Source organism: Motacilla alba, chromosome 1, assembly GCF_015832195.1.
Source record: "Motacilla alba alba isolate MOTALB_02 chromosome 1, Motacilla_alba_V1.0_pri, whole genome shotgun sequence".
Lineage (NCBI taxonomy): Eukaryota > Metazoa > Chordata > Aves > Passeriformes > Motacillidae > Motacilla > Motacilla alba.
In genome coordinates, this window is record NC_052016.1 from 100,805,162 (window position 1) to 100,828,173 (window position 23,012).

General features: G+C 37.2%; 1 protein-coding gene and 1 long non-coding RNA gene across 10 annotated transcripts in view; one reads left to right on the forward strand and one right to left on the reverse strand.

The window, feature by feature from the left end:
* Positions 1–23,012, reverse strand: part of MYO16 (myosin XVI) — a 363,630-nt gene that overhangs the window by 53,659 nt on the left and 286,959 nt on the right. For all 7 annotated transcript variants that reach the window (XM_038163728.1, XM_038163644.1, XM_038163898.1 and 4 more), the window contains 2 exons: positions 14,049–14,151; positions 1,544–1,640 (listed from right to left, as the gene is read on the reverse strand). In XM_038163728.1, the coding sequence (XP_038019656.1) occupies positions 1,544–1,640; positions 14,049–14,151 (200 nt within the window). The remainder of the gene's footprint in view (positions 1–1,543; positions 1,641–14,048; positions 14,152–23,012) is intronic.
* Positions 1–23,012, forward strand: part of LOC119712703 — a 75,712-nt gene that overhangs the window by 28,046 nt on the left and 24,654 nt on the right. For all 3 annotated transcript variants that reach the window (XR_005259860.1, XR_005259865.1, XR_005259866.1), the window contains exons 2-3: positions 1,555–1,678; positions 15,097–15,242. This is a non-coding gene — a long non-coding RNA (uncharacterized LOC119712703). The remainder of the gene's footprint in view (positions 1–1,554; positions 1,679–15,096; positions 15,243–23,012) is intronic.

A 23,012-nucleotide genomic window follows, 5' to 3' on the forward strand; every position in this document is an offset into this window, starting at 1 on the left:
CTAAGCATCACTATGTCAGTGTAGAGTATATGGATACCAATTTTAGGATAACATAAGAACAATGTACTGGTACTCTATTCTATTCCAAATCTGCCAGAGCTCTTTGGCATGCTAATTCTACAAGTTTACAATAGCACCTATTTGCAAAAGGCAGCTTCTTTCATGAGCTAATGACATGAGGTCGATGTCTAACTACTTCTTACTCATCCAAGTTCCTGATTTTCTCAGGTTTCCCAGATCATAAAAAGCATGCCTATGAGCCATAGCTTTAAACACACTTTTCGCAAAAGGGACTTTTCAAGTTACCCTAATTAAGGAGGATTGAAGAAAAATCAAGAAAAATATTTTGTAAGGAGCCATGAAGACCTATTATCTTCATTCTTCAGATAGGCTTTGGTGATCTGTTCTCTTACTTCTGTAAAACATGGACATATCTGAGGATGTTTTAAATTTTGGTGTAGGGTTGTATTGAAGCATTCTGTTTGCAAATTGGATTCTGAAAGGTAAATACTTCCTTTCTTTGATAAGTCAGCATAAGAAGGGAAAGAGGATAAACTGTTATTGCTTTTCAAAATTCAATAATGCAATAGGGTAATTTGCATTAAAAAATCATGCCCAAGTTATAAACTCAGCTGAACTGTGGTGTTTGTTCCCTGTCATTCTCCATGTTAATTTTTGAACTGTTACCATTTGGATTTCACTTGCTTCAGGTTTTCTCTTGACTTCCTCTTTTTCACTACATGCTTACAGTGAGGAACAGATAATTAAAATGAAAGGGGTTTATATTTCTAAAGTCTGCAATATTATGTGTCTGACAAAAAAAAAGATAAGATTTTGTAATTTTAATTTCCTTTAAATAGGTGAAAATGGACATTGTTGCAGACATCAGCCAATTAGGTAAATAATGAATTGTGTGAAGGAAGCTTCTTCAAACAAAGCAATATTCATATTTTCAGCAGTTATTTGAGACTGATAGAAAATGGAGCATAAGTAACAGGAAATCAGGAGGCAGTGGATAATACCTCCTTTTAAAATATGTCAAAAAAATGTTAGTGATCTTAGGAAAAATGTAGGCGTAAAATGGGGAAAAATAAACATAAAATATAAAAACATAGAAAAACTTGTAGTCAAATAAGAAAGTAGTAAGAAAAGGGGGAAAATAAGGACAACTAAACACACTCACTTATTAGCTTTGTTTTTAGTGTTGATATATTTGAAAATTTTCCAATTTTGTATCACTTTTACAATATTTTATATGCAAAAAGAAAGTAAAGGTGATATTAATGCCTTGAAAAATCACTGAACTTACTCTAAAAGAAAATATTCAAGATCCTCTAAGTTTTAATTACATTCAAGACTTTGTCATAAAATTATTTTTGACCAGCAGAAAGTACAATGCTATCATCTCAAAAATCTGTGTATATGTGTAGGGAAACTTATAAAACGCAGCCACTATTCAAGGTGGAGAAAATCTCTTTGCTATGCAATATTGTGTCTCATGTACAAAGCAACAGATCAGAAATACTTGTTCTTTAACTGTTACCTTTTTGGCAGGTTATAATTTTCTTCTGAAGCTGAAGGCACAAATCGTTGAGATGGTCAGCTTGCCAGTACTTAAGAAACACTTTTCGAACTCCTATCTAGAATATAAACAGCAAAGAAATCATCAACAAATAAGGTAAGGCCAAAACAATGACAGGTATATAGAGATTGTACGTTAACAATCCAGCAAAGGGCTGAAATATCATCTGCAATTTAAGAACAGTACAATGTCAATTCTGTAACAGAAATGCAGTTATCACTTGGTTGAATAAAAGATGTATTTGTAAAGGATGAACAAGCTGTCAGACAGATAGTTCCACTTCAGCTCCAAAAATATCCAGAACAAATAGTACAATCTTCAAGTTAAATACAAGTTGGGGGAAAAAAGCATCCTGAATCTAATGTGTTAGACAACATAATAGAAAATAAGATTTAGGTTTTATAAAGTAGAAGGGTGTGTGCATGGGGAAAGGTGACAAGACAAACCCATGCAGAACAGAAAATGGTGAGTGAGATAGCTGCCATCTGTGGAACAGGAAGAACTTAACTGAAGTTGGAGGATGGGAGAAACTCACTGTAATTAGTGACAATGACTCCTGATATCCAGTAAAGTTATGAATCCTAGTTCCCAGCCTTGCTTACTGAAGCTGTGCTTTGGGTCTCCTTTCAGGATCAAAGTCAGAGACAGAGGGACTGATTTGTGAAAAATAATCTCCTAAGTAATGATTCTTGGGTTGTGTAGTATCTTGGTTTAATCATTAATTCTTGAAGTAACAATCATTAGGTGTTCTCACTCATCTAGAGGCAAATTTAGCTAGTTAGACTAAAAGAAAACACTTTTCTTTTGATACCTTCTGAACAAGCCAAAACAGTCCTATAAAATTCTTTGTATCATCTTCAAAAGCATTCCTTTCTAATAGACTTTAAAAACCACACACAACCTAGCAACTCTAAAACCGGCAAGTAACTGGAAAAAAGCCCCAATCAATAAACCAATCATTTTTCTCAGAAATTTTGCAGAAGTAATTTTCTTCACTTCATAGAAATAAAAGGAGCAGTGCCAGAAACTGTGCTACCCTCAAAGATTCTAGCTTTTGCCTAATTATTAATTTTTTTTATGGCTAATAGGCATACTGATTAATTCATGCAAGTCTGGCTAAAATTGCAGAAATTCATTCCAACTCCTGTTTGTCTCCAGCTAACAAGCTCACACTCTTCTTACTGAACCAGCCTGCTCCACTGGTGTTTTTTACTTTAGATCTGGGAGACAGGTATCTGGAGGGTTAATTGCACACCCTTCCAGATTGTTTTTAATCCAAACACTGTCAGATGTACATCCTTGTAGGGTTGGATTACAGAAAGCCAGGATATTCATTGCATGGCTAAACTCCATTAACTAAATTCTGAAATGATTGTGGCAAATTTTTGTCCCTTGGCTTCACTTCTCTCTACTGTATAGAGAAACTAATTTCAATCAAATGTTTAAAATGTCTGTAATCTTTAAGTTTGAGCTAACAATTATGGTGCAGTTGTTAGTCTTTTAAGTATAATCAGATGCACTCAAATGGCAAAACTAGAATGCTTTCTAATATTTTTCCCATAATTCTCTCTTTTCCCTATAAAATAGTCCCTTTTGAATTATCACAGTGTGGAAGTAGGTGACAAAAATTATGTTTTACTTGTCTCACCATTGTAGAAAGTCAGAAATAGGGAATAGGCTCTCTTTGTGTGGTGGTTAATCTGAGGCAATCTCTCTGAGATCCAATTGTGCAGTCACATGCTGCTCTTAGGGCCATACTCTCATCTTCATTTTCCTGACTGATGACTTCCAACAAATTTTTTTACTTTTCTTCCTCAGCTTTCAAAATTCTCTATTCACCTGGTTATCTTAACCCTTTGCTCACTGAAGTTTTTTTTCCCATCCATCTTGTCAAACCACTTTCTGAACCTGCTTTATCACTAGTTTTGGCTACTAATATCTTCATCATCTTGCTTACATTGTCTTAAATACAGAATTCTCTGTAAAAAATAACTGAATTATTATTCATATAGTTAACTGTAATTAAATTATCATGTGGTTATTATAATTACCATTCCATCTGAGCAGCTCTCAGACAAAGCCTAAGAACAAATACTTAATAAAATTATATTCCTCTACTCTGATTAAATTTTATCTTTATACTCCACCTTTCCTTTCCACAAATCCTCTACATCACACGATATTTTTTCTTCCTGCTCAGGCCTATGCCAAAACATCCAATTTTTCCTTATTTCTGTCCTTTGCCCTTAATTACTCAGAGTTCTAGCTTCTCCCCTTACTACAGCAATACCAATACACTAACAATAGAAAAGGGGATGAAAAGTTACACTTTCAAACCTTAAAAAAGCTCTTATTAAGAGCTTATTAAGGTTAAAAAAGCTCTAGGAGTGCCCATAGCAAAATTAACAACCTGATTTTCAATTAGTCTCATTATTAACACAATGGTTGGTCATATTTAGGCTATATTTTAAATGTGTAACGTAACTAAACAATGAGTTGCAATTGTAGAGTGTGCAGTCACAAAATCACAGTCAAGACAATTGCTGAAGATTATGATGGTTTAGCTACAAGTATCTGACACTGCAGTCACAAAGCTATCTAGGGGATATGCAAAGCCTTATTGCTCTTTTCTTTCATCCTACACCCTAGGAACAATATAAATGGAGTTATTGTGGCATCACTTATGCAATGAACTTCATTAGTAGGAGCCTGCTACAATTTTTGAGTGAATGAAGAAATACAAAATGTCAATACAAATCCATTTTTACATTCAGATAAAAGCTATTTATAGATTTTTATATCATATGACGGGTCTACAGAGAGCAGAGCTCTAGACACAAGCATGTATAGCAGAAACTACTATTACATGTTTGATTATGTTAGTACAGATAGAAATCTCTGTTGCTTAGTTTTTGAATTAAATCTGAGGGCCTCTAAGGCTGACCAAAAGAACAAGATAGTCTGCCCTCTTTACAGTTCTGATGTTCAGTGAAAGCAATAATGCTGAAAAACGTTGGAATTTCACATGTCACATATCCAAACAGTTTTTGAGGTTGCCACCTGTCTTCATCCTGGTTTCTTTTATCACAAAATGTTTCCTGCTTGCCTAGGGAAAAAAAGGCTCAAATGTTCTTCCACTAAAACAATCACTTTTCAATATTTTTTCAGGACTACAGAGTGCTCTCATCTGAGTCTGAAATTTTAATGTCATTCAGACTCCTGTAAAAGTAAACCATCTGTGAATTACAGTTATAGTTATTTTAATTAGGAAAGCATTGGGGTTTAAAATGCTGTTTTTCAAAATTTCATTTTTTAAAGGCTACGTAAAATTGTCATGATGACTACCAATGCTTCAATCGCTGCTACAGGCCAGCTGGTTTTCTGGGTTTTTTTTTTTGGGAGGGAGCTGTTCTTTCTCTTTCTTTTTATTTTTATTTATTTTTAAGTTTTAATTTTTTTATTTCTTATTTTTTAATTTTATAGAAAAGGTGTAGGATGTAGAAGTACAGACATTCAAAACTATGGAATGGATGCTGAGATCGTGTGTAGGTGGCATGGAGGCAGTATTAGCTCATACTTAATAGGTGTCAAGGGAATCTGTAAAGCTGTTCTTTAGTTTAAAAAAGGCAATTTGTGGGAGTGCTGTGTGTTTCTGGCAGTACTTTCAAAATAGCTACCTACAAAAGACAGAGAACTATAGTCTAATGATATTTTACACAATGACACACATTTTCACAGAGCATTAATGAAATTTAGAAAAAAGCCTTAATACTATTGTAAAATATGTCTTCCTGCAATGTACATGTCTACAAAGATATTATAATGACAAACAAAGGGCACTGATTTTCAAGGACTGAAATTTTACTTTTAAAGTTTTACTCTCTCTGTTTTGCTTCATACATTTGAATAGTCCTTCTTTGTAAACTGGTGGCCATGCACTGTGGTACATACTGAATAACCCTACATTTTAGCATACTTTATTTATGGCCTTAATATAAAGTATGTGAGTAGTCTGGTATTCAAGCAAGTGACGTCAAGCATTTATATACATTCTTGTCAGGAGCTGGAGTTTAGGGGAAAAAAACCCTGACATTCAGGTCTCTGGGAAAGGGCAGAATAATGGTCACTCCTTTTCCCTCAACTGTACAAACCTCACACCTCTACATACCTGTGAGGCAACGTGAAGAACTGCCTAATAGAAAAGAAGAGGAAGTGATTAGGAAATATAAGATGCAAGTAAAAAACACTCATTCGGGAAACTCGACCCCAGTTTTATCCCATGGGATCTTGGTATTTACCAGACCTATCGTTGTAGTTTTCAGAATTCTAGAAACAGACACAGCACCAAAATGTGGCAGTATATCCTCCTCCACACCTCCTCCCCAGGCCTGCTCTATGATCTCACTCCTAACCTGAGCCAAACCACTCATTCACAACTCAGAAGGAACAATAGGAAAAAGTCTCTTGGCATAAATAAGAAATACGGGCTACAGGTGACAGGGAGCAGTGGCACAGAGAGGAAACCTTAAGGCAGGAGACTGGGGAACTAATCACAGAAAAATAAGGGATGAAGACTGGGACCAAATATGAAGCAAAGTATCTAGTAAAGTGTCAAAAAGTGGGAGACGTGGGAGGGGAGAGAGGAAGAGGAAGACATGGGATCCAGATCTGAGATGCAAAAGATATCAAAAAGAAAATTGAGTTAGCAAGACTAGTAATCCTAAGCAAGACCTGAAAGATGGATAAACAGAGGGAGGAATACATTCTACAGGGAAAAAATGTTTTTTTCATAGAAATATGAACTAAAAATAGAGCTTTGTGTTAAAAGAGTGAGAGCTTGTGAGCATTTTGTGGTCAAAGTCCACCCTGTGTCCTATTCTCTGGTTGAAGGGAATCATGGGTTTGTTTAGCGTGGCACAAAGTCACTGAATAAATTTGTGGACAGTGTCTGGACAGTCTTTTGGTAGTACTGGTGAGGTAGAAAGTCACTCTCTGGTGGTTTCTGCAGCTAGCAAATTGTTTCCAATGTATAATGGAGTGACAAGATGAAACAAAAATATATTGGGAGAATATCACTTTAGTGATATTATCCAAAGTATGAGGGAAAAATAGATGCTTGTGTTTTAATAACTTCTGTTAGTATGACCCCACACCCTCCCCCCCCCACCCCCAACTCGCAGAATTTTGTTTTTTAATTGCCTAAAAGAAAATTGACTTTTAAAGTAAGATATTCAAAACAAACAGGAAATTGACTTGAGTTAAAATTACTAAATAACAAATGAATGAACTGTCATACAATTTATGAGATTTAAAGTTTTCCTACCTGAGGGAAATAAAAAAGTTAAGAATCTCTTATATATTAGATTGCTTGCAAAGTACTCCACTACTTCAGCATATCAGGTACAAAGGAAATCGTGTAGCATGACCACTTGAATTTTAAGCCAAAATAAACAGCTCTGTTTAAAAAATAATTAAAAAAATTCTCTGAACCCAGCATAAAATTTTAGATATGTATGATTTCATATACTTCTCCTCATTCATCTGATTTAATCATATGCCACTTATGTTCTACATTCTGCTATTTAATAATATTTTTTTTTCCCAAAAAGGACCATAGCACACTAATATTATATACTGATACACTGAAATTTAAAAATACTTAAGGACAGGTCTATCAAATCCAATAAATGAAACACCCATAGAAGAGTAATAAAATAAGTTTTTTTTCTCTGACTGGTAAGAACTGTGGATCAGACTTTGTTTTCCCTTTGCAGTTCTAGAAGTGTTAAAAGAATTTAAAATCTCTAAATGGACTTCTGGGATTTCTCTTTATTGAGGACTTATTCTCTGTTTTAACACTCATGACTGTAAGTTTGATAATACAGCTCCTCACTGGCAAAGATAATTTCTCCACAAACACTGCTGGCTCCTGAAACGGCTTCAGCAATGTTTGTAGTTGTGAAAGTGTGAACTGGCACTAACACAGCATCTCAAGCAATTACCTCATTTGGAGCTTCATTAAAACATTCCAACTGGCTCTCCTGTACTGCTTATTTCATACCTGGTGAGTCTTTGGATCATCCCATTTGAAATTTAAGACTTAGACTTTCACAAATTAGTGATCTCAAAGCTACTGATGAGAAGGAATCATTGTGGTTTAGAGGAAGCAGGCTGAATAGTGGAAAGATAAACTAGGACAAAGCTTTTATTAGATGTTTTTAAGGATTGCTATATTTTAACCAGCATTTAACCATTTCTAGCATTCAAAGGCTAAAATATTCAGTTTCAGGGAATTTTGACCTTTGCAGTGCTTGTATTTAACAGATGCATTTTATAGTAAAAGCAAATTAAATGGATGTTTTCTTTTTCTTCTGGTATAGTACTAATTTGCATTTCAGCAAGCTCCATCTGAAGTAACTCAGAAGGGTTAATTGCAGATTACTGACCTTAGAGAAACAAAATGTAGAGCTACAAGTTTTGATGAGAAAGCTCAGTAAGCTATGAGCTAATAGCTAACTCTTTTTTATTGAATTTATATTTGCAAGGTTAACAGTGTGAGGAATGATAATCCAAACAAATGAAAGTTTCCTTATGTCAGTACAAAGAGCCAAGGACTGTTTGTGCCCATACTTCTCCCAAAGCATGATAGTGTTTGCAAATTAAGTCATGCCATTGGGACAGTAGGTTTTGCTTAGCTAATGCATCACTGTGTTACAATAAATGATAAATGAACGCAGCACTGGAAATGGGGACTTCCTAATATAACGACCTTAACATATTCTGGGGGACAGGAGATTCTTCTGCTTTACATGAACCAGCCAGTCCTTCTGCTCAGTTTAACTCTTAAGTTACTAAATATCACTTCACTGACTTCTCCAGGGCCTAAACAAGTCTATTACTTTCTCTCTGCCTGGAGTAGAAATGGTTTGTTTTGATTTAGCAATCTAATTTTCTCTTACATCAGATGTGCTTAAAAGTCACAGCAAGTAGCTAAACTTGCAGTGATCAAGTATATATTTAAGCTGAAAGAATACCTTATCAAGACTGCACACAGAGTCAAGATGCAAAAATTGCCTTTCATTAATAGCTCTGCACTTTCATAATTCCAGTACTTAAGTTAAGTGCTTGACTGAAACTGCATGGTATGTCAGCTTCAATGAAACCACTATTTTATTGTCCTAGTTTAGTTATCTCCAGCTCAGTTTACCCAAGGAACAGCAACATTTCATAAAGCTATCAACACTTCTGTCCCTACGTGACAAAAGAAAAGTCAGCAGGGAAGAAGACCAGCCTGGCTGAACAGGGAGCTTTCACTGGAACTCAGGGAAAAAAGAGAGTTTACAACCTTTGGAAGAAGGGCCAGGCAACTTAGGAAGAGTACAAGGATGTCACTATGTCATGTAGAAAAAAAGGTTTAGAAAGGCAAAAACTCAGCTGAAACTCAATCTGGCAACATTGGGAAAAATAATAAAAATTGTTTCTATAAATACATTAACGAAAAAAAACAGGACCGAGGAAAATCTCCATCCTTTTTTGGATGCAAAGAGGAAAAGGCAGAGGTATTTAATGCCCTCCTTGCCACAGTCTTCAGCAGAAAAACTAGGTATTTTCAAGGCAACCAGCCTCCTAAGCTGGTAGACAGGGCCAGGGAAAAGAACAGACTCCTTGTAACCCAAGAAAAAGTAGTTAGTGCCCTATTGTCCCACTCAGAACTCAGAGGGCACTGGATGGGGTCCATCAGGGGGTACTGAAGAAGCTGGTGGAAGAGTTTGCTAAGGTGCTCTCTATCATTTCTCATCAGCCCTGGCTAAACAGAGAAGTCCCAGACAATGGGAGCTTGGCCAATGTGATGCCCATCTGCAAGAAGGGCCTGAAGGATGATTTGGGAACCTACGCACCTGTCAGCCTGACCTCAGTGCCAAAGAATATTATGGAACTGATCATCTTGAGTGCCACCATGCAGCACTTGCAGGACAATAAGGGGATCAGCAGCCAGCAGGGATTTGGAAGAGGCAGGTCCTGCCTGACCAGGTGACCTGTCTAGTGGACGAGGGAAATGCTGTTTGTCTACCTGGACTGCAGTAAAACCTTTGATATTGTCTCCCCCAACATTCTTCTGGAAAAGCTGTCAGGTCATTGCTTGGACAGGTGCACTTTTTGTTGGGTTAAAAGCTGGCTGGACATCTGGGTTCAAAGTGTGGTGGTGAATGTGGCTGGTTCCACATTCAGTTGGTGGCCACTCACTAGTGGGGTTCCCCAAGGCTCAATATTGGGACCAGTCCTGTTTAACATCTTTATCAATGGTTTGGATTGAGTTACCCCCAGTAAGCTTGCAGACAACATCAAGGTGGGTTGGAGTATTGATCTACTAGGAGGCTGGAAGGCTCTGCAAAGGGATCTGGACAGGCTGGACCAATGGGCCAAGACCAATGGTATGACATTCAATAAAACCAAGTGTCAGGCCACACTTTGCCCACAAAAACTCCAGATAGCCTTTCAGGCTTGGGTCAGAATGGCTGGAAAGTGGCCCAGCAGAAAAGGGCCTGGGGATGCTGGCTGTCAGCTGACTGAACATGAGCCGGCAGTGTGCCCAGAAGGCCAAGAAGGCCAATGGCAGCCTGGCCTGTATGAGGAATAGTGTGGCCAGCAAGGCCAGTGAAGTGATCATCCCCCTGTACTCAGCACTGGTGAAGCCACACCTTGAATTCTGTGTCCAGTTCTGGGACCCTGACTCCAAGAGAGAAATTGAGGTTCTGGAGCATGTCCAGAGAAGGGCAACGGAGCTGGTTAAGGATATGGAGTGCTCCTGTGAGGAGCAGATGAGGGAGCTTTCATTGTTTAGTTTGGAAAAAAAGGAGGCTCAGGCAGGATCTTATCACTCTACAGCTACAATGAAAGGAGATTGTAGCAAGGTGGGGGTCTGCCTCTCCCCCAGACAACTGGTGACAGAACAAGAGGAAATGGCCTCAAGCTGTGCTAGAGGAGGTTCAGATTGCATATTAGGAAGAATTTTTTCACTGTAAGGGTGATGAAGTATTGGAACAGGTTGCTTAGGGAGATGTTGTAGTCACCATCCCTGGCAGTGTTCAAGCAAGAATTTCACATGCCATTTAGTGCTATGGTCTAGTTGATGTGGTGATGCTCAGTCAAAGGTTGAACTCAGTGATCTTGGAGATCCTTTCCAGCCCTATGTTATTCTATGATAATAAATACTTGCTTCTAACACGTAAACTGGTGAAGCAAGCACAGGACATTGGCCAACTAATAGTGTTTGCTCTTATGCTCTGCTAAACAGTAGAAAATAAACCAAAATTGGACCCTAGTATTGGATCTTCTGCACTTTTTGTCTACTTGAAAACAGACTGCAGTATTTACAAGAGAAGAAAGAACATGTTCTGTGAGTAGGGTCTGAGCTTTGTTGCTTTGTATGTTCATAAAACGCTCTTCAAACACAGTTTATGTAAGAAGGAAGAGAGAAATTGTGAAGCAGAAAATAAATACAAAGATACCATGTTCTTTACTCATTTTCAGGGATTTTAATTTAGAACACTTTTCCCTCCCCCAGGTAAATATAATATTTCTCAAAATGGGATGGTGAGGTACATCATCAGAAGAAAGCTTGAAGTATCATCCAGATTCACTCAGCTAAAAAGTACAGATCTTTATTTTTCCCCCTCTGCTCTTGAGTCTATTGGCAACTTCATCTACTGATGATGAGATATGGAGTCATCCACTCCATAGGTGGAGCTTCATTTCAGATCTGTGTTGCTTTCTCCTAAAAATCGTCATCTTTGATAAGGGTACTTTAACTATCTTTTTCGTCTTTTTTTTTTTACCTGAATTTGGAACAGCTCTTCAGGGAAGTGCACGTAACATTTTGGGGAAGACAATTTTTGATTTATTCATGCATTCCTGCAACAAATAGATTTTCAGTTCCAGCAGTGACTCATTTGAAGTAGTTACTGCTAGCAACAGTGGCTGAATAAACTGGTTATATGTGAAACCCCCTGCTTTTTGGATGATTTTTAGTAATGCACTACAGATGACTCCTTTCTTCTGACTTTGCTGGCTGACATCATCCTTGCTTCCTAATTCCTTTTTTTCTTTCCTTTCCTCCTCCCTCTTTCTACCTTTTAAATATGTTCCTTTTTTCAGAGTCCCCTGCTGTAAAAGCATAGAGGAAAGCACCCATGACAAATGCAGATTGTGTAAGCTTCTTCATTTAGATTGTTATTTAAAGTTTAACTTTCATGATTAGTCAAATGAATCAAAAAGATAATTGAGAGATTATGTGACACAGATATTAGTCACTACTGGTGATAGTTGGGTATGTGATTTTGTATCACCTATACAAAACAGGTTGGTACCAAGCTGGTATTCACTGGACATTTAAGAAATTGAACTTGGAGTGAATTTTCTTTTTAAACTTTCTTCTACGATTTTCATCTCTCCATTTATTTTTATACCTCTCCGTGGCTTAAAGAAGGTGTATGGAGAAGGTCACTCATTTTTTCAAACCTTGTTCCTTGGTGCTTAGTCTGTTGCCATGTGCTTCTTAGTCACTGAGTGACAATGGCATAACTCTCACTCCCAAACCCTCCTATTCCATTTAACTTATCGGTCTCTCTGAAGAGTTTTGTGCCTTTCTGAGGGATAATGCATTATGCACTGCTGCAGTTTTGCACACCTGACTTCTCCTGGAGTTAATGAGATTCTGGAGTCAGAACTTCTAAAATCTGTTTGAGATCACAAGCTTCAGTCCTCTGCACGATGGAAGGTTTCTGTTTTGCAATTTCCTTTTTTTTTTGTCTTCCTAGGTTTCAGTCTTGTTTACAAATGCCTATCACTACCGAATCACTAGTCTTGAGCTCTAGGCTTTCACTGATGACCAACTGCTTTTTTCCTGTGCTGTAACAATGGTTCTTCTCCAGGGAAATAAACTTGATAGGCATCCCGCTCTGTGTTTCGTGACTGGAGCGCATTATGCAGTTACTGTTGCACAGCTTTTGTCCAATGTCAACCTTGTATCCTCACATAAGTTGTAAACATGAGGGGTTCTCTCATCTCCAGGTACTTGTAAGTGAAGGTACAGTTTCTAGTTGTTAATGATTAGGGTTTTTTTAATAGGGAACCTTGTGGCAGTGATGCAGAACCTATATCAGAGCAAACTTACAAAACCTGGGTAGGGAAAGCAAGTCTACTTTAATATTGTTATCTTTTTTAGTCCTTTGGTCTTTTCTATTGAGGGAGGAGGGCTATATGTGCCCTCTGCTTTGCTTGGTGACTAAACTGAGGCTTTAAACAGTATTTTGATTAAAGAAAAGCTTTCTTATGTGTCCGAGTGCAGATGATCATGCATGTATACTCCCAGCCTAGTGGGGGCCTATTTTGGTTCCTGTTGTTACTAAGGAATTTGGGCCACTGAGAAATATCCATAGCACACACTCTGACTTAGTCCTTGGCATTTATAAACAGCTTGCAGAAACTTTTCTGGGCATCTTAATACTCAGAGGTCATACATTAATAGAAGACCTCATCCTTTAAACTGAAGAAGCCTAGAGGAGTGCCCTAACCACTGTCGAACCCCTTAACTTCACAGCTGTCCCTGAAATTGGTCTGGATGCTCTCTTGTGTAACATATTTCCATCCTGCTAGGCTAGAAAAAGGTCTGAATCTGAAGCTCACACTGCCTGCAGGAATGCTCTGTATGTGAAGCCACAGAAAGCTTAATTTCTATTCATTAGCTTCTATACCATGCACAGCAACACATTCTTCTTTTTAAGAAGAACATATTAAAGAAATCAGTCCTACTCAATTACAAAGCTTTCCAAAGCAGGTAACTGAGTACTCTGGATAAATGGAGACATCCACCTTGCAGTCTTCATACTGTTGAGAATTATATTATATAAATAGGATAAGGAGACAGGATAGGGAATTTATAGCTACCTGCTTAGTGTTTGGTACTCCTTTTTTGGCTTTTTTAAACTTTACTTGATGCATGGCAACCTCAGGTTCTCTGGTAGATATGTGGATCAGCATGCTGGCACCTACAAATGCACTGACTACCTGGGAAATCCTAATTAGCTGCTTTCAGTCTGGCCTGTTACCACAGTAGATAAGAGCATTTAGCTTAGGATTTTAAAGACATTAAATACATGAGGTTGTTCAGGAGCCATTCAACCACTAAAATGTATGTACCAACTACCTTCAAAAATCTTGACAAAAATTTACATAGTGTGCATGGTTAATTGAATCTTTTTCTTCCCACAAGAATACAATGATTTTTTGACACAATGATCACAGCTACTCATAAAACTCTGAAAATCAGTTTGTTAATTTCCCCAATCATATATTAAATGGCAAAAAAATACACCACTGCAAAGGATGTGGTGGCTTGCCACCAATGGAAATGACTCAGCTAGCTTGTTTAAAGAATGGTATTTTAATTGCTTTGTAGATCACAAACCTGCCAGCCTTGTAATTTACACTGCTGAAGAACAAGACGACATCTCTCCTTGGCACTCAACTTCTTCTTCTCTCCTGCTGCTGTATCAGCCAAATCTTTATACCTAGAAAAATCAGTAGAAGTAGAGTTACTCTAATGTTGGCCTGGTTGACATCTTTGTAGAAACTGTCAGTTTTCTTTTGACTCTCAAATCTTTGATATCCAAACTGGAAGCTTGGGATTCTGATCAGGATGAAGAAAACAAGAAGACAAATCACTCGAAATCTTGTATATCATTAGACATGACCTTGGTTAGTAACAAGTGATGCCTAAAACCCAAATTTGCTTCCTGTCTGTTCTTCGGATGCCTCACTGAAAATCAATGCCAAAGGAATGGAAAGCCTCCCCAGTCAAGATCATTGCAACTGAACTGGGTCATTGAAACAAGGAAAATACGTTTTCAGTATGTGTCATACAACTTATGCCACTTAAGGAGTAAGTCATAAGAAAGTGACATTGACAAAAATGATTTTCATCAATCTGAGATAAATTTTCATTTTGAACAGAAAGTCACGCAGCAAAGAGACTTCCAGGAACTAGATCAGTTTACACTGCTGGAAAGAAGTTCAAGAGGAGACTTGATTATAACATTGTGTACCTTCAAAGATAGAAAATGCTGGATATTACAGGGCTCTTTGATGTACCAGGATAAAAACATCAAGGAAGGAAACTTAAGTAATACAAAGTCCAACAAACTATAAAATTCAAATTTCAACTGTAGATATATTAAATTTATTGTAGCTTATTACTAAAGAAATGGAATTTTATACATCTTAATGCTACATAATATTACTATACTTTCTTGGAGGTATTCCTTTGTCTAGATCTGACTGCATGTAATAAGTCAGAATGCTTTTTCATTACAAAAAAACAGGCTTTAAAAAGGATATACACGTTGCAAACATGTCACTTTAATTAAACTCCCAGTGAAAATGATAAGTTATGAAGTTTGTGGGCTAATTACATTTCTTGATATTTTATTTAATTTATTTATTTATTTATTTCACAGCTGAATTCGCCTATATCTTTCCTGCAACCCAAAGCTGAGCTGTCTTGTCTTTCACACACCATGGTAGGCAAAGCTGCAGTGCTGGAATGACTCCAGGGATCTCAATTGTACCCAAAGCTGTGGCAAGTCTGGAGCAACATCTGCAGGTAAACTGCTATAGGACCAAATTTCACCTAGACTTTTAGTTTCATGTAGCTGCACAGACACTTGGGTACCTCAGCTCCTGCAGTCTGGAAATATTCTCTAGTCTGGTAGCAGTCCTATGGCTAAGTCCATGTTAGTAAATGAAGTCCCATGGCTAAGTCTATGTTGGTAAATGAAAAGTGAGAGGCACTGCTTCTCTGGCATAGAAAACATCTGGCAAAACCCTATCCTGTTGGTTTATATATGCATTTAATATTGTGTGATCTGTTCTCTTCTATTAAACTCAGTCCCCTTCCAACAGAGTGTAACCATGTCTAAGCTGCCTCCTTTGACTGGTCACCAGCCTGGTCCTAGCTCCCAAGTTGTGCCCAGGAACCATTTGGAGGAAGGCTGGTAGGAAGGGTCCAAACCTTCACCACATATCCTTGTAGTTGGTCTCACACTCCAGAATAGCATTAGAAAACTGGGGATAGCACTTTCCCAATATTGCACTAGCTGCATGGTCAGAAGGGCATTTATTTTACAGGTTTCTATTAAGGCCAGGGTCCCCTTGTTTCTCTGCTTGTATCAAGAGTTTTTTCTTAGAAGTCATGGGAAATCAGAGGTGTTAGAGAAACAACTGCTGGAAAGCTTAGCAACTGCTGACTGAAGCGAAGATTCATGACTAAGCATTGACTCACAATGCACGAAGAAGTAGCTGCAAAAGTGCTCAGCCTGAAACTCCCTGACAGCAGTAATCCAAAGAAACATTTCTCTCTTGAAAAAAATGCCAAATTAAAATTTAAAAGGTTGAAGTTCTACGTTTCGTTCAAGTTTTCTTTAAAGACATGCAAATGATAGAATTCAAGGATAGGCAAATATTCCTTACAATCTGTATTATACAGGATGCCAGACAAAAATGATCCACCATTTTCCTCCAGCTTTTAAAGTCTCTGAAATTCCACCACATTATCCTGGAAGTCTAATCACAGTTCACAATCCTCTTCTATCTGTTAAAGCAAGCTCTTAGAAAAGGAGGATGGGTTATGGGAGTAGGGAAAGAGGAAGCTGTGGAAATTTAACTCTACTATAAACTTCCTCTGTGAACACAGCAGGACATTTGGAAGATGATCTACTTTCCCTATGTTAGACACTGAAAAGCTGTGCTCCTAGCCTGAGTTAGTCACTCTGTTCTCAAAACAGCCTGTGAAGACCGGCATTTTCCACAGGGTGACTTGTTCTATGCATTCTTCAGATACTTCTGAAAAAATGAGAAGACATTGCCCTCTGGAGGTGCCTTTTTCCACTGGCCACAGATGGACTCAGAGGAGAAGTCCAGACTGGTTGCTTTCATTTGGGTGCCAGAGGAAGCTCACCTTCATGCCTACTTGTCTGACTGAGCTACTCATCCTGCAGAGTAACTAACAGAGGGTCTAAGACATCTTCCTTATTTGTCCTATCACTGGTTCAAATCTACTGGCTAAGCACCCAAAATTAAAAAGTACCTTTATGTCCTGTGTTATCATCAGTTATCAACAATTTTCATCTTGTATAAAGATAAAAACAACACAAAGTTTGCAGCCATTTTTCAGCCACAACGGTGCCCCAGTTGGGCTCTCAGTCCAGTTGTGCATATACCCATGTCAATGCCAGGGAATTAATGGAAGTTCCTGAATGAATGGACTAAGAGGACTATACCTGTTGTAGGGAGCCCAGATTTGTTCTCGACAGAAGGGATGGTCTAACCATAAGCTTACATAATTTCTTCTGTTCTTAATTTTAAATGAGTGAAAAAACTAAAACCTTTTTCTTTAAATTGACAATGAGCTAAAATATAAAGAAAGAAACAAAAACTTACAAGTGTGACATTATTATCAAAATGCAAAATATTTTTTGGGTATCAGATACTTTTTACTGTGGATTGACCTTGTGTTTCCACGTAGACACAATAATTTATTATCATCTTAAATTTAATCATTCTCAGGATGAGCAAAATAACTTATTTTTTTCAGAATTTATTCCATCACAGAAATTAGTAATAAGAATACTGAAATTATGGTGCAGGCTTGTATAAATAAACTTGAATTACTTGCAACAATGGGGCTTGCTTCTGGGAAAATGCATTCTGGGGAGTCTTTGAACTTTCCTTTACAAAGAATTCTTCCCCTAGCACTCCAGCCTTAGTTTACTCTGAAGTAAATGGACACACCCAATTAAGTACCAGGCTTCTTCTCGCCTGACAGGTCACACGTTTTTCCCCCAGCAGATAATGCAGAATGTTTAGAGAGGATCCTAAGGAATCCAGAAAGCATACTCAGTGCTACCTTGCAAAAAAAAAGTGAAATACATTTCAGCTAAACTTGGATTGACAAGTCACTTGGCCTAGACTTTCTTAAGATTCAGTAGAATATTCTGGTGTCATATTCCTCACTGTAATATTGATGTTTACAATAGCTCAGATGAACTGTGCACTGTAAAACCATCATGTCTTTCTACTGAGTATAAACATGCTCTTGCCTCCAGCCTTGACATCTAATATTAGACAAAGTGGATCTCCTTCATAGCCAGGAAGTTAAAAATCCCCAGTATTTCATGGCTAGCCAGAGCAACTCATTCACTAAGGGATCCAAAATAAAATACAAAACAGGGAGGTCTAAAGGATTAATTTGAATCTACACCACTCCACTGCTACGCCAAGACTAATGTACTGTTGATTAGGAAGTAAATGCAAAACCTTTTCTAGTTACAAGCTGAGACAGTGAACACTACTATTGGGGTGAAGAGGGTCTCCCCAGACCCATCCACACCCATCCACATGATGTCAGTGTAAGAGAAGATCCATTTTCCCCAGCTTTTTCTTTAGCACCCTGCTTGTCCTAACTTGTCATTTTCAGAAGCATAAACAGAAGAAAGATATTCTGGCTAAACAGGCTCACACTGTGAGCATGTACAGACTGGCCAGGATTCTCTGGTGTTGCAGAAATGTGCTCTGACCTCTCTTCCCTTTGCTTCTGAATGATGTGCTCTATCAGGGAAATTTTTTGTTTGTTTGGAGTAGATACTGCTGCCAATAGCTTGTGAATAGGGAAAACTCGGTTCTCTTGGGTCTTCACAGATAAGAATGTTATCTAATAATTTTCTCCCTCACCTCCCTAAGTGCACAGCTGACAAGATCCAGCAGGCTGTTTTTCCCTAAGACAGAATATTCTGCAGTTCAGGTTATGGCACAGTAACCCACAGCAACATTCTGAGGCTCAGCACGCTATTTGATTTACACACAGTGTGCACAAATGGGCTGCAGGGCTGTACTCCCAGTTCTGTATGCACAGCAAATCTTTAAGCATTGGAATAAACACGACTCACTCAATTTCAATAGCACAACGTGACAGAAGACACTAAAGGAAAAAAAACACGGCAAGTACAAAGGGCAGAAAAACAAGCAGCTCCAAATCAATAGTTTAATAAAAGACGCCTTTGAACTGAAGCCACAGAACTACTTTTGTTGGTTGGTTGTTTTGTTGCTGCTCTTATTCTTGGGTCTCTCTCTTGCCTAATGAAGAAAGAAACACCAAAAATAATAAAGTTAGAGGTAGCTACTAAGAGGATAGTTTCTAATGCCACAAGTCATATCTTTTCTGAAGGAAGCTCCTTCTTTTCATGTCTTTGTCTTGTTGCTTAAAAAACAAAAATCACATATGGCTGGCAGGTAACTGCTTTAAAAGAGTGGTAAGACATGTACTTTTAAGTTTTAAATATCCAAACACGACTTATGTAATGAAAAATGAGTGATACTCTTGTCAGTATAATTCATTATGTTGTAGCTAAATTTTCTCGTTTTTTGCTTACGACAATGTACTCTGTTTGCCAAGGTAAACTGGTAGGACTTAATAAGATCTATTCTAAAGGTAATGAATAAAAGGCAGCAATCAAAATTAAATTATGTCCCATATTTCTGCTAGAAGAAATGCAAAAATCGCCATCATAAAGGTTCATGTTGTGCTGTCTCAGTAAATTGCCTCTTTTCCCCTTCCTGCTTTTTCTCTTTCTTTGACAATCATTAATTGTTGATATCTGAAATATGTGAAACAAATGGACTTTGCCAAACTTGTCACTATGTGCTCATAACTCAGGATTTTGAGTTTTGTTTGTTTGGATTTGGGGAGGATGGGAAGAGTGGGTTAGTTAAGGTTTTATTTGAAAAGTCTATCAAGTGAAAGCTGAAACAACCAGAGAGCCTATCTACTGAAGAGGGATTGCCTGAAAATTTTTCAGTAGAAAACTTATAAAATCAGTGAGTAGCAAGGAATAGGATGGAATTTTGATTAATGTTACCTTTATATAAAGGACAAATATTCATTCATTCATTCCTCTTCCCTCTATTATATTCTTTTTTTCTTGAAGGAATAACCTAATTATTTTTGAAATATGAGGAACATGGGAAATTCCAGATAATTAGAAAAGTGGAACTAGATTATTATAGTTTCCAAGAAAAAAAAGTGATTCTGTCAATCTCTGTACAATACATATGACATAAATATCTTATTATAGAATGTAAATATTAAGAACCAAAGCACATACAAAAATTTTTAGAAAATAAATCTTTTGATGTGAAGGAGAAAACTATGCTTTTAGAAATAACAGATTACATCAGGCAGACTGCATTTGGGGCTTCTTTTGTAGAACTACAAAAATCCAGTATAAGATTAAAAGGCTCACCTTTTTTATGAAAAATTTTGCACCAAGGCTGCTTCATAGAGACTTATAGAAATAATTCAGAATATTGTAAATGTGAGCATGAAGTGCAATGTACCTGAAACAATGAGCAAGTATATATGGCAATGAACCAAAACTTCAAAGTACCTGCCTGCCATATTATTTTTTTTTTAATATCTTAATTGATATCAAGAACCACAGTCTTAAGTGACTAGATATGCAGACCAACAAGAATTACGTGAAAAAAAAAAATAAAAGTACAGCAATTTTGGAAAACCAATAATGCTAAAAATGATCTTACAACAAACTGACCAGTTATGGTAGTTTTACCTGGTTTCTGTATATGCCTCTGGATTTTTTTCTGGTAAAATATACTGATTTTTTTACTTCAACAAATAAAAATTCACTTCCTATGCAAGGGGTAATAGGGAAATATACAGCATGCTTTAATGTGTCTATGGAAAAGGGAAAATATACTCAAGAGTGACACTAAATGACACATAACTGAGATAAAAGAGCAAAATTTTGGACTAAGAAATAAAGCTGGAAGAATACTTAGAAAATCCTCAGAACAAAATTTTACAGTGGCTCAAATGTGAGTCAGCCACTCGGCCAATGTGGAGCTCAGTACAGAATTTTGAGGGAGGGTCATGACTATGAATTCCACTGAATCAAAACACCTTTGTAGAAGTGGCCGTTTGGGATGTTTTAATTTAAACTGGATAAAAAGTAAGACAAATTTCTCAGATAAAGATACTACCTTATGACAGATGATAAAGAAATGAATCGGATGAATTATTTTTTCCTGAGTTTTATGGTTTTTTTGCATTAGGCTTTGTGACCCTTAATCTTTTCTAGACATCTGAATTTCAGTTTCTGAAGAAAAGAAGTAATGAAGATATGTGTGTCTTAGTCCCGGATTATTTATTCATATACTTCCTGTAATTAAGCAGAGGCTTCCTCATCTCAGACAATGTGGCAGCAGAATAGTGAGTGGAATATAAATTATATTTCAGCTCTTGGGATTAGTGGATTCAACTATGCAAATACAAAATATGAACTCGCAACATCTGCTAAAGATTTGCTAAAGATTTACAATACTTTTGCACCATATTACTTAAAGCTGACGTTCCCATTCCATCTTCACAAAGCAATGTAAAACATGTTTACTTTAAAAATTGGCAAAAACCACACATTGTCTCGGAAACATGCTGGCATTGGGCAAACAAATAGCTCTATTACATCTACAAACATATACAACTGACTCCAGCAAATGTTTACCTTTAGCTCTTGCTAGGTAGGTCTTTTCCCCAGCTAACTACCTCTCCATATTTGGGCATCTCACCAACATGCACACGGGATCATAAAATGCTTCATTGTACACAGAATATATGGGCTATGTAATCAATTTGAATTTCTTTGTTAACCTGCTAATTTGATTCTGTTTAACACAAAGGTGTTGTAGGACTGGTACCCAGTGAAGCTCCTTTCCTTTCTCTGCAGACACAGCCATGTGATAATAGGGCCTCAAAATCAAAATTTCAATTGAAACACTGTAGTGGGCTTGTACAACTTTCCTGATTGGTCTCCTGGTGACATTGCTACTTCAGTGGCTCACTGCCAAGAAGGCACTGCCCAGCTCATTGGGAAATATACTGAGAAAGATGTATGTTGCAGAAGCAGAAAGTAAAACCAGACTCAAATAGACATTGTGATATTAAAGAGATGTAGGATTAGATTTGCTGTTCCACCTAGATAATGCTTTATTTCTTAATTCCTTTTGGTGTTTTTTTTCTCCTGTGTAACCTGTCCTCAGCCAAAGAGGAATGGGAACATAAAAAACCCTTCCCACAATACTCACTAGTAGTTTAGACAACATTTATTGGGATTATGGGGAAGCATTTTTGGACCTTTTTAAACCATGTGGCAAAATAGCTTATCTTTGAGATCATCTCTACTTCTGCTCTCTTTGTGGGAGCTTCCCTTGTGCCTCTGGACCCTGTGAGTACTATCAGTCTGGGTAACAGGGATTCTCCTGGATTGTACAACGGTTAAACAAACCATACAAAAGCATCATTTTTCAAGATATACTAAGATCATGTGCCAAGAGTGGACCAGATTCTGCTCTCATTAAGAGTGCAATACAGCTGGAGTAATTCTGCTGAAACAGATGATGGTAAATTAATGCCACATTGATCTAAACAAGAAAGCAAAGACTCAGTGATTGAGATGCATAAAAGGATTTTATGTGCATGCTTGCATAGGATTTTGTGTTTGGTCTCAGATTTCACCAGTATAAACTGTCCATTAGTTTTCAGCCTGACTAGGAAATCTAGCTTTAGGAAGTGTTGTTCCAGGTTCTCCTGCTGAAGATTAAATGGTTGTAAAGAATATCAAGATATGGATAAGGAGAAAAAGGGTGCCATGAATATCTGAGTTGAGTGGAAAGAATTTATCAGCTGCAGAGCCACAGAATAAAGAAACAGCAGGAGGGTCACAGCTGTTCTTGAGTGTGAGGCAGCTGGACTGCATCGATACAAGAAGCAGCACTCAAGATCAACTAATATCTAATATTTTTCTAAACACTGAAATCACACAGACATATTTAATTAAGCAATAAATAACAAGGAATTATGTTAAAATTGTACAGTAAAATTAATCTGTGTGACAATTTGCACCTTAATCTGATAATTCAAAGTTCCTGCATAGTTTATGCCACTGGCATAAACTAATGTGTTACATACTTACTTCTTTAAAATAGTTATTTTAAATATATGCTGTATTAATTTAAAAGGCCAGTAATTCTAGCAAGCATTTCCTTAGCAAACTTTCAATGTATGAAGATTAGTGGAAATATTAGTGGTTGATAATATTTTAAAAAGGTTTATTTCTATGGAAGGCACTTGACTGAATTTCTTACTACCACACATAAATCTATGTCCATTATCTTTGTCATTATGTGATGTCAGCAAATTATGAAGTAGTCAATAAAGATTTCTGTTGGAACCTTAAGGTTCTGAAATAAAGTTATTAGCTGCTTGTTATAGGCACATTGAATTCAGTTGTGGAGACCCTGGGGA